Source organism: Triticum urartu, chromosome 3A (assembly GCF_056163025.1).
Source record: "Triticum urartu cultivar PI428250 chromosome 3A, HENAU_Tu73, whole genome shotgun sequence".
NCBI lineage: Eukaryota > Viridiplantae > Streptophyta > Magnoliopsida > Poales > Poaceae > Triticum > Triticum urartu.
The window spans coordinates 625,210,125-625,222,469 of NC_141875.1; the positions used below are offsets into that span (position 1 = coordinate 625,210,125).

Below are 12,345 nucleotides of genomic sequence, written 5' to 3' on the forward strand. Positions count from 1 at the left end.
TGATGTCATAATAACATTCTCCCTTAGTGACATAAAACGTTTTATATTTGTGTACAGAGGTAGTACCAAATGAACCTCGTAAAAAAGTTACCAAATGAAGAAAATGTCAATCGAGACCAAACCACCCATGTAGGGCTTTTTAGAAGAGAAAACGGCGCGTGGTATGAACATTGCCCACTTGTACCACGGTTCGTACCATACCCCACCGCCTTTCCATTGTCGACTATTTCACTTTTGCTTGATCGGATCTCACATATGAGAAACTGAGAGAGAGAGAGGGAGGGAGAGAGAGACTAGAACCACAAAATAGACGCATAAAACCTCACTTTCGAACGGGAACTGAAGGAGGAATCGGTAGTAGGGCACCGCCACTCCAACACCTCGATCAAGGAGACTACGACATCTACCATCGTCATCATCCACACCTCGATACGACTTCTTTATCCATCTCTTTGTAATACCAAACCCTAGTGTGGATTCATACGTGTGTTACATTAATCATTCATCCGTTATTGCCATGATCACCAGGATGAGGTTTATTGTCTTTGTGTCCGAGTAAACCCTCTAGTTCTCGATGATATGAAGGAATCCTAGTATGTGTATTACTGAATGCCAATAAGATGCATGATTCTCTTTATAAGTTTGTGCTAACTATTCTTCGTGATGTTGTGTGATGTCGACCTCACAAATTTTGCCGTAATGAATGTAAAGGATGTTACCATCATTGGCGAGTTAGGAAGAGGGGGTACTGCGGTGACAAAAGTTATCTCCCTGCTTCACAAACCTTTGGTAAAAGGCATAACCGAGACACCAAATTCTTTTGCCGCATCGACGGGAAGACCCTTAATCATCGTTGCCTTCACTCGACAGGGGAAGGGATGGTGCTGTCGTGCCTGATACAGAGTTGCGACAATATGCATATATCTTTATCTGGCTTCGCCCACACAATAAGCATATAAAAGTGGATAAGTTATCTGAACCCAAAACTGTGCTTTCGCACAAATAAGTAACAAAAATACTAGTTGTGAATCTGGACTCCTTGGGAACACCTTAGCGCTATTGAAGATTTCATCACTTCATTTACTCCCTCGTTCATTATTTGCTTACTTTAATTATTCTCAAAACACTCTTTCAATATTTTTACTTGCACATCACTTTTCTTTGGCCCAAAGATGACTTGCAGGCACTTTGGTAAACCTCTATAAGAGGCAAAAACCATTTCCTATGCTCTTTGTGAAATTGATACTTTTACTTAGAAAAGACTACAACTCAACCATATGCACTTGCGGGACATCAAGTTCTTTCTGGCGTTGATGTCGTGGAGTTAAGAGCCTTTGGTCTTTATTTTATGTTTTGGTTTATTTCGTGTACCAAGTTATTTACCAGGTTCTAATAACCATGGCCAAGCTTGAACATGTGTATCAACTCATCGCAATAAAGAACTTGGGACCACCCTTTAAAGAAATCATCACATCTTTAGGCCTGAGCCCCAATGATGAAACATAGGAAATTAATCCGAGTTTACTCAAACTGTTGCAGAGTAAGCATTTTACAGGTGACAACGCGGAGGATCCGTACCAACATGTGCAAATATTTGATGAGATTTGCAGGAAATTTAAATTACAATAGTGCAGAAATGCTTATTTGCGGGAAATTTTATCTATTTTCTTTGGTTGTTTTAGTAAGTATTGTATATGTTATATGCATGTGGCCTATGTTGTCGCTGCATTTATCATCTTTTTCCGGATCGCTCACTACGAGTTTCATAAGTTTAGGGAGGGGGGGGGGGGGGTCGTAACAGTTCAAGGACTACGGGGTGCAAGCCCATAGACCGTGGGGGTTATCAGCAACGTTGCATTGGCCGTTTAGAGCATTTCCACCTCGACAAACACATCTGATGTGGTTGCGAGCGGGCATGTTGTGATTGGTCCGTGAGCTTTTCGTCACAGGCGTGCCAAGTTTGAGACCACACCGCAACCCTTTTGAAGTTTTAGCACCAAAGTGCAGCATGCACTTCAAGTTTGTAACATGCGCGCAACCTCCATTCCAAAATATAAGACGTTTTGTTAGCTAAACTATACTACCAAAACATTTTATATTTTGAAATGGAGGTAGTATTTTTTTAGTGTTAGGCGATTTTGGAAGATAACGTGGAATTGTTCGGAATAGAATGACACCGAATTAGATGGGCTTCCGGCCCGAAAGCCCTATTCTACTCATGAGCTCAAATGACCTCAGGGTGAACAGTAAATTCGAAAAAAATAAAAAAAATATTATAAAAGTTTGATTTTTTTGTGTGGAAAACATTGACAAATTTTCTGGATGCTTGCAAAATTTCAATCATGTAAGAACATTTCTGCAAGCTGTGGCAAAAATAAGCGGTACATGTACTGTTCTCCATTTAGAAATCAACATTTTATCATTTTTGTGTAGCTTACATGGTTACTTATTTCATCACCAAACTTTATACAGTGTACTAAACATCCATATTTAAAAAAACAAAAAAACATTTTTTTCAAAAACTTTTAAACGTGATTTTTGAACTATTTAAAATAAAGTGCTCCCAGCACCCGTGCTTCGAAAAAATCGCACTCGTACTTCACGAATTTAGCCACACCTACCGTCGAACGTCAGACCGGAACGGCGGAGCCACCCAACAACAGCGACCGCGGTGACCGGAAAACGACCGGAGCAACGAGGGAGCCGAGCGTATGTGGCACACGGCGCGCCGGGACGGGTCCACCTCCCAACCCCCGACGCCGGCGAGCCACACGCCCGCGCGCACGGTGCCCCAGCACCAATCCGCGCAATCCCGCGCGCACGATGCTGCAGATCACCGAATCCCGGCGTCGCACCGGCTCCACACACCCCGGATCGAGCGCCTCTTCCACACACGCGCGCGCCCAACCACCACCCCACTCGTGAACTGTGCCCGCCCCCGCCCCGCGCGCCATGGCCACACCCGTCTGATGCCACCACCCCTCCCGCCATGCTGCCCTTCTGCTCCTCCGCCGCGCCCACCCCATGCTCCCCGCTCTGCCCGGTGACCGCCGGCGCGCGGGCGCTGCGGAGGGTCGAGGCCGGCGCGCTCAGGCCCTTCGCCGCCGACCCGCTCGTCGCGCAGGCGGTGCCTGACCGCCCGCTCTTCTCCGACTCCGCCATCGTCTCCCCCTACGCCACCGCGCCGGACGACATCGTGCGGGGGTTCGCCTCCGCCGCCGAGCTGCCCGACCCCCTCTGGCGCGCTGGGGTTGACCCGCCGCTGATGCCCGTCGACCTGGCCGCGGACGCTGTGGTCGGCGCGGTCACCGACGATGCCGCGCAGCAGGCCCTGATGGACGCGGAGATGCCCACCACGTTCCCGGCCGACGCCACCGGCGTCGAGGAGTCCGTGGCCAGGTTCATCGACAAGCTCAGCAAGCAGATATTCCAGGCGGAGGACGCGCTCACCGAAGGCTACGACAAGCTCAGGCTGTCGGCGTACGACGCTCTCGGGGCCTACAGGAAGGCGATAAGGGGCGTCGCTGGTGGCATCACCTCCTCGGTGGCTGCCACCAAGAAGCAGGCCGCCGGTGGGGTCCCGGACGTTCCCGGTGCATTTGAAGATAAGGTGGCCGGAGCTGGCGCCGTGGCGGCTGATGTTCTTAGGAAGGCAATTGTTGTTGCAGAGGATTCACTGGGCAGTGCAACCACGTCCCTCGTATACTACTATGGCTCGGCCAAGTCGTCGTTGCCACCAAATGTCAAAGATTTGCTGAACTCATCCGAGGAGAAAGCTAGCATAGTATTGCGACCAATTGGAAGTGCCCTTCAACAGGTATATTTGTAGCAATAGTCTCCCTTTAAGACACTCCTAGCAGTAAATCTGTAAACTGTTGAGCCAATTGTTGATGAGGCCACTGAAAATATTCTGTAAATTGTTGATTCAGGTATACATTATCATCGAAGGCATCGGAAAGAATGTTGGTTTGAACCCAAGTGACCCAATTGTTCAATTAGCAGTTTTGCTTGGAGGTTCAACAACAATAGGGTAAAGGGAAATTTCATTTCTTTTGTACTGGTACATTTCCTGCATTTGGTTTTGTGAAGTCCTGAATTTTGTAACATTGTAGGATATCTTACTGGCTCTTCGCATATGGTGGTTATTCTGGAGACTTGTCACCTGAATCGACATTGGAGTTATTGAAAAGTGATGGCAAAGCCGTACTTGTTGATGTTCGGCCTGAGGCAAGAGATTGTAAATCTCATTAGCCTTTTCTTCCGTTCATGTCCTTTTTTCATCTAAGATATCTCTCGAATCTGGTTCATGATATTTCTGCAAATTGTCCAAATGTAAGATTAATTATGAATATTTTAGCAAATGGATGTGTCATTGCTTGATTGCTTCTTAGAAACACTTTACTATCAAGTTCTTCACTCATGTCCTACCTTTGTGAACATAAACATTTTTAGTGAAGCATCCATAGGTACTGGAGGTCTGCATGGCTTTGTTGTGTCCTTTGTGGAGCACATGTAACTGAACAATTAGATGTACCTTAACACAACTGTTTGATATATCAGTTATTTTTAACAACTATAGCAGCTTCTCATCAAATTATGTTCTGTAGGACTTGAGGGTGAAAGATGGAATTCCTGACCTACGCCGTGCAGCTAGATCTAAATATGCAAGTGTTGCTTCGCCTGAGGTATGTCTGGTGTGAACTGAAGATCTAGAGTGCTACTTGTTCCTCTCCTAATTCTAGAAGCTCTATTTTTGGTGAATTATATCTATTCAAGCACCCACTAATTTCTGGACAATTTCTCTAACTCCCCTGAATTCAGCTCCAAATTTGTACGTCTATCCGTAAAGATTAAAGCTGTTTCATGTAACGAAAAGTCCTTCTTTGTCCTGATAGTATTAAGATTTGTGTTTGTTAATTTTTAAAGAATATGAAATTACTCTTATGATCTATTAGCCACTTTGTCTTAAGGTTTTTAAAATGGTGAAATTACAAAATATATTTCTTTATTGATAATTAATACATTTGTTTTGAAATTCAGATCAAAGGTCCAACAAAGAAGCTACTTAAAGGTGGAAATGAAGTTGATGATGCTTTGGTTGCAGTTGTAATCCGCAACTTGAAGTTGGTTAAGGTACTTACTCTGTTTGACTGAGGCTTGTATTTGATATTTATACTCTATCGTTTCTTCACAAGAAATAATATTCTATATGTACTGTGTTTTTCACCTGCTTTTGTAGGGTGATTCAAAGGTCATCATTATGGATGCTAATGGAACCCGATCAAAGTCCATTGCTAGGCTACTGAAGAAGCTTGGTGTGCAGGCAAGTTTTGGATATATTTTTCTTGAGGACAAGTTTTGTATGCTTCTTTCTTCATAGTTCCCTGCATGCACTATTCTTCTGTCTAATATTGAATGTTTCGATGGCAGCAACCTTACCTGGTTAAAGGTGGTTTCCAATCTTGGGCAAAGAATCTTCGTGTGAAAGAACTGAAACCTGAGACTGCATTGACAGTAATAAATGAGGTAATAATTCACACCTGAGAATCATTTGTGCAATTTTCTTCACTTTTTGGCTATCATTTGAATGATTCTTGGGATCTTTTGTGACTGTAGTGGATTCATATTTCGTATATTATTGGTTGCATGATATTTAATAAAAGGGTTTGGTGTTTGTCATCACTCTCACATTCCAGCCTTTTATCACTATCAAAGTGTCAAGCACTTGAATCATTGTTCTGAATGTGTGTAGGATGCCGAGGAAATCCTAGAAGGCATAAAGCCCACCCCTACACTTGTCTTTGGATCTCTTCTGGTACATACATGCCACTTCTTCTTTTATGGGTGTCTGCAGCAGCTGATGGCATGCTTCTTTCTTGCTAATTTTGATTTCTTTTGCACAGGGCCTCTCAGCAGTGACTTATGCTTTGCTAGGTAAGTAGAGTATGGAGATAGCATGTATGGTTTATAAAATGGGTCCTCCTGACACCAAGGGGTATCAGATAGTCATGTGTTTTGCTACAAAGGGCAAGGGCTGTGACACTCGATTCAAAGGACAAATAGTTCATGTACAAAGTACAAGGGAATGGTCTTTAGGATATATACACATAAGAGGAAACTTTCTTTTGCATAGCAAAAATTGATGCAATTCAAGTATGGCATTTTAGTAAAATTAAGAAGGTATTGCTTGGTGGAATGTTTGCAGTTAAACAGTTTTGAAAACCGCTTCTCCATTACCTGGTATATACTGTCCTTCTGTTAGGCATCGACCTAAACCACTTCCCATTGTTTGATTTATTTGCCATTTCACTTAAATGTGCATCATTGGCCTTTTTGGCCTAATGCCCACAGATATTTTTTATTGGGCTTCTAAATTTTAGTTAGGTGAAACCTGTAAACTGCAAGCACTTCAAACTACTTTCTGATGAATTGACTATGGATGAACCTGATTGTAGAATGGGAGACGACTTTGCAGTACATCGGTGTTCTTAGTCTTGGGTTGGTAAGTACTCTCCATTTTTAAATGTTTTGCACATAGCATATTCATTGTTCAGTATGTATGTGCATCATGATTGGATACAAGCAATGTAAGTTTGTGCAATTTTCTACTACCGTCAACTACAAAAAGTTAAAATATGTGGCCATTTGTCAAGTGTCAGCGACAATGTTTATGCCCTGCCACCTGATATTTTTCTACTGTCATAGACAATCTACCTGCGGTTCTCTACGTACGAGGGTTCGGAGGATTTTCTGCAAGACCTAAAGTAAGTTCCCCTGGCTTGTGACATTTGTGTTCTGTGGTGCGCTTTCATTCCATCATTTTGTAGTTCAGGTGTTTTAAGCTTGCCACTGCTCAAACTTCAAGCACAAATTAGAACCATCACAAATTCTCCCCCTCTCCTTCTCTTTCCGCAGGCTGTTGCTGTCCCCACTAAGAGTGGGCGCGGAAGCGTTCTCGTGGGCAGCTAAGAAGCTAGAGCCGAACAAGATTGGCCTGGCGACGTCCCCCTCCACGACGGCGGTGCAGGACCGAGTTCTCAAAGCGGCAGCGAAGCACGAATCGAAGCCGTCTGATGCGGAGGAGTCCACCAAGACAGACAGTTTTGCCTCCGAAGCATGAGAAGCTCCCTGTGAGCGTGTGAACTGGATCCGTAGCCACTTCGCCGTCAGTCTGGTGAATTGATGTTTTTGATGTTAGTAATGGTACCATGAGCCGCCGTGACGACGACCGGCATTGTAAATTTATAAGCAGCAGTTTATATTACACTTGTTAGCAGAAGTCTTCAGTCATTGGTCCAGTCTCATTGCCTCTCGCTAAAATAGAGAAATGCTAGCACAACTTCACTTGACGTTTTTGTACATGCCACACCATGCACAAAACACTCACATATTTGCATGCATAAAGGTTTCTCTGAGAGGTGGGGCAAGCAGATTCATTCTGCGGTTAAGAATGGCACTATGTGTGTCATACTTAATGGCCCGTATTTTGTCAGCTTCAAGTGGGGTGAGTCAGGGGACAACATTACCCACTTTCCTTTCCAATATAGCTGCTGGTAGTCTGGCTAGGATGGTGAAGAGTGCTCAAGCCAATATCGGTCATGTTTCAGTATGCAGATGAGACAATCATGCTTGTTCAGGATGAGGTGAAGCGGGAGATTTTTTATTTTTTCGAAACGGAGGCATGACCTTTGCGTCATTCATTAATTAAGAGAGAAATAGAGTGTTCGGTTATAGAAAAAGACGACACATGTCCAAACAAAATACAAAAGGCCATTACTCTCCCGGCATTATTTATGTCAAATGTTTTGCACCTGTGGTGGACCGAAGTCTTGCTTCCTTCTTGATGCCCTCAATTAGGATTTTCGGTGGTGCGGACTTGTAACGAGAGACCCTTGCATTTTTTTCATTCCAAATGGTCTAACTTATAAGCATGGCTATTGATGCCATGGCACTTCTATTCGGAACATTGGCTTCGGACATGTTGATTCGACACTCTTTGGTTGAGTACTCCAAGTGCCAAGTGGTGGTGTCAAGGTTCACAAGTTGTAGTCATTACAAATCACCTCCAAGTTTATGCGTGGCCTTCTAGGCGATGAGGGCATCAGGAGTTTCACTGAGGCTGCTGTGTGGGCCTTTCTCTTGTGCCATGCTTTTTTGTAGGCGCTTTTTTTTTCTGCTTTAGATTTTTGTTTTTTTGAGGATTCTTTTTCGGGTGAAGACTAACTTTCAAAAGAGCAATTCATTGTTAATACAATTATCCGAGCTTAGTTTTATTCTAATATGTTGAACTGTCAAATTGGTCATTGGCCTTTGAAGTACTTAAATATGTTCAACTGTCAAATTGGTCGTTGGCCTTTGAAGTACTTAAAACTTTTCTGTGTGTGACTACTCATGTTGTTGACTAGGCCAGTTTGGTGGAGAAGGTTCATAAAAGGATGGAGTGCCCCTGTGTATTTTAGAGGTAGACTCGCCCTGGTAAATTCTTGCCTGGCTAGCTCTTGTCAATATCACGTGTCAATGTCAATGTATTCGTTACCTGTCATTGAGAAGTTTGACCAAGTCAGAATATCTTTCGTTCGTAACGTGGACAATAAAAAAATCATATGATCGGATGGCGAACTTCTAATGGTGAATTATCTGTACAACCAAGAAGAAAGGAGGTTTGGGTGTCAAGAATCTCATGGGTTTGAATGTGAGCTTATTATGTAAGTGGTGTTGAAAATTAGAAGCAGAATAGAGGGTTTGGCAACAAATTCTCTCTCTGGGTTGTTTTAGACATGTTAAGCATAAAAGCACATAGTCCCCTATTTGGAGAAACTTGCTGCAAATGAGGGACATGTACCTTGTGGTGACAAAACCCTGGAAGTGCAATATTAATTATATCTAATATGTACTAAAAAGGAGGCAACTATTTTATCGAATGAAAGAGATAAACGGACAACTTTGTTTTGAGGAGGTCGTTGAATGAAGGTCTTCAGGTACCACGTATATAATTATAGAGTTTATCCTATATCTTCTATCTTCTATATCTAAATAGCTAACCCCCACTAACTATTTCTCTCAACATGCAAGCATGCCACATCATCTCATATCATGCATGAGAAAAGGCCCACCTTCACTATCATATGTCTTCCAACATGTAAGCATGTCACTTCATCATTAAACATGCATGAAAAAAAGACTCATCCCAACATGCAAACATCCAAGAGAATTTTCATTCTACTATCTATTTAGATTTAATAATAAAAATTACAATTATATAGTAATCAAACATAATAAATTATATGTATTTTCAGTTTTAGCTTTTTATATTATTACTTCAATTATTCATTATTCATACAACGAATCACATTGAAATATGTTGCAAAATATTCCTGCAACAACGTGCGGGGTATCATCTAGTGTACCTAAATAGTCGATCCCCACTAACTTAATTATCTCAACATGCAATTATGCCAACTCATCATGCCACCATGCATGCATCACTAACGTTAATTTCGTAAACATGCTACTATGCATGCCACCATGTATGAAAAAGACTCACATTAACATGCACCGCGCATGCTACTCATATTCATTAAATGTTCTACAACTATATGATAATCAAATATAAGTATACAATATGTATTTTAGTTTCATTTTCCATTTTGCTAATTCAAATACTAAACTTTCATGCTACCAAATCTCAAAAAATATCTGCATTCGATTAACGTAGCAACATGCGGGGTATCATCTCTATATTTATAGTTGTGCTTTATATTTTGAATATCATGTGCAAAAGAGATGCTACTAGTGTTATGAACCCCGATCTCCCCACATAAGAAACCACTTTAATATTACTTTCTATGCACCTTTATTTTAAGCCATTAATTATTTGAAAAACATAACCATCTATGAGTAATGATACGTCTCCGCCGTATCTACTTTTCCAAACACTTTTGCCCTTGTTTTTGACTCTAACTTGTATGATTTGAATGGAACTAACCCGGACTAACGCTGTTTTCAGCAGAATTGCCATGGTGTTGTTTTATGTGCAGAAAAATATATATTCTCGGAATGACCTGAAACTCCACAGAAAATCTTAGAAAAAAGAATCCTCGCCAAAGATGAAGACCCGGGGGCCCACACCCTTCTCACGAGGGTGGGGGGCGCCCCCCCTAGGGTGCGCCCCCTACCTCGTGGGCCCCCTGGATGCCCTCCGACGCCAGCTCCAACTCTATATATTTGCTTTCGGAGAGAGAAAAAATAAGAGAGAAGAAATTATCGCGTTTTACGATACGGAGCCGCCGCCAAGCCCTAAAACCTCTCGGGAGGGCTGATCTGGAGTCCGTTCGGGGCTCCGGAGAGGGGGATTCGTTGCCGTCGTCATCATCAACCATCCTCCATCACCAATTTCATGATGCTCACCGCCGTGCGTGAGTAATTCCATCATAGGCTTGCTGGACGGTGATGGGTTGGATGAGATTTATCATGTAATCGAGTTAGTTTTGTTAGGGTTTGATCCCTAGTATCCATTATGTTCTGAGGTTGATGTTGCTATGACTTTGCTATACTTAATGCTTGTCACTAGGTCTCGAGTGCCATGATTTCAGATCTGAACCTATTATGTTTTCATGAATATATGTGAGTTCTTGATCCTATCTTGCAAGTCTATAGTCACCTACTATGTGTTATGATCCGGCAACCCCGAAGTGACAATAATCGGGACCACTCCCGATGATGACCATAGTTTGAGGAGTTCATGTATTCACTATGTGCTAATTGTTAAGGGAACGTAGTAATTTCAAAATTTTCCTACGCACACGCAAGATCATGGTGATGCATAGCAACGAGAGGGGAGAGTATGATCTACATACCTTGTAGATCGACAACAGAAGCGTTTGGTTGATGTAGTCGTACGTCTCCACGGTCCGACCGATCAAGCACCGAAACTACGACACCTCCGAGTTCTAGCACACGTTCAGCTCGATGACGATCCCCGGACTTCGATCCAGCAAAGTGTCGGGGAAGAGTTCCGTCAGCACGACGGCGTGGTGACGATCTTGATGTACTACTGCAGCAGGGCTTCGCCTAAACTCCGCTACAATATTATCGAGGACTATGGTGGAAGGGGGCACCGCACACGGCTAAGAATATGATCACGTGGATCAACTTGTGTGTTTCTGGGGTGCCCCTGCCTCCGTATATAAAGGACTAAGGGAAGGGGGTGCGGACGGCCATGGAGAGGCGCGCCAGGAGAGTCCTACTCCCTTTGGGAGTAGGATTCCCCCCCAATCCTAGTTGGAATAGGATTCGCGGAGGGGGGAAAGGAGAGAGAGGGGCCGGCCCCCTCTCCTTGTCCTATTCGGACCAAGGGAGGGGAGGGGCGTGCGGCCCATGTTGGGCTGCCTCTTCTCTTTTCCACTAAGGCCCACTATGGCCCATATAGCTCCCGGGGGGTTCCGGTAACCTCCCGGTACTCCGGTAAAATCCCGATTTCACCCGGAACACTTCCGACATCCAAACATAGGCTTCCAATATATCAATCTTTATGTCTCGACCATTTCGAGACTCCTCGTCATGTCCGTGATCACATCCGGGACTCCGAACAAACTTTGGTACATCAAAATGCATAAACTCATAATATAACTGTCATCGTAACCTTAAGCGTGCGGACCCTACGGGTTCGAGAACAATGTAGACATGACCGAGACATGTCTCCGGTCAATAACCAATAGCGGAACCTGGATGCTCATATTGGCTCCTACATATTCTACGAAGATCTTTATCGGTCAGACCGCATAACAACATACGTTGTTCCCTTTGTCATCGGTATGTTACTTGCCCGAGATTCGATCGTCGGTATTCCAATACCTAGTTCAATCTCGTTACCGGCAAGTCTCTTTACTCGTTCTGTAACACATCATCCCGCAACTAACTCATTAGTTGCAATGCTTGCAAGGCTTAAGTGATGTGCATTACCGAGAGGGCCCAGAGATACCTCTCCGACAATCGGAGTGACAAATCCTAATCTCAAAATACACCAACCCAACATGTACCTTTGGAGACACCTGTAGAGCTCCTTTATAATCACCCGGTTACGTTGTGACGTTTGGTAGCACACAAAGTGTTCCTTCGGCAAACGGGAGTTGCATAATCTCATAGTCATAGGAACATGTATAAGTCATGAAGAAAGCAATAGCAACATACTAAACGATCGAGTGCTAAGCTAATGGAATGGGTCATGTCAATCAGATCATTCACTTAATGATGTGATCCCGTTAATCAAATAACAACTCATTGTTCATGGTTAGGAAACATAACCATCTTTGATTAATGAGCTAGTCAAGTAGAGGCATACTAGTG

At 43.4% G+C, this 12,345-nt stretch overlaps 1 protein-coding gene across 1 annotated transcript; it reads left to right on the forward strand.

Moving 5' to 3' along the window:
• The first annotated feature begins 2,868 nt into the window (after positions 1-2,868).
• Positions 2,869-7,304, forward strand: LOC125547062 (Rhodanese/Cell cycle control phosphatase superfamily protein). The gene is made up of 12 exons (XM_048711091.2): positions 2,869-3,817; positions 3,930-4,030; positions 4,113-4,227; positions 4,608-4,685; positions 5,041-5,133; positions 5,240-5,323; positions 5,431-5,526; positions 5,753-5,815; positions 5,904-5,934; positions 6,456-6,502; positions 6,706-6,764; positions 6,916-7,304. The coding sequence occupies exons 1-12, from the start codon at positions 2,990-2,992 to the stop codon at positions 7,118-7,120; spliced, it is 1,800 nt and encodes a 599-aa protein (XP_048567048.2). The 5' UTR covers positions 2,869-2,989; the 3' UTR covers positions 7,121-7,304.
• Positions 7,305-12,345: the final 5,041 nt, after the last annotated feature.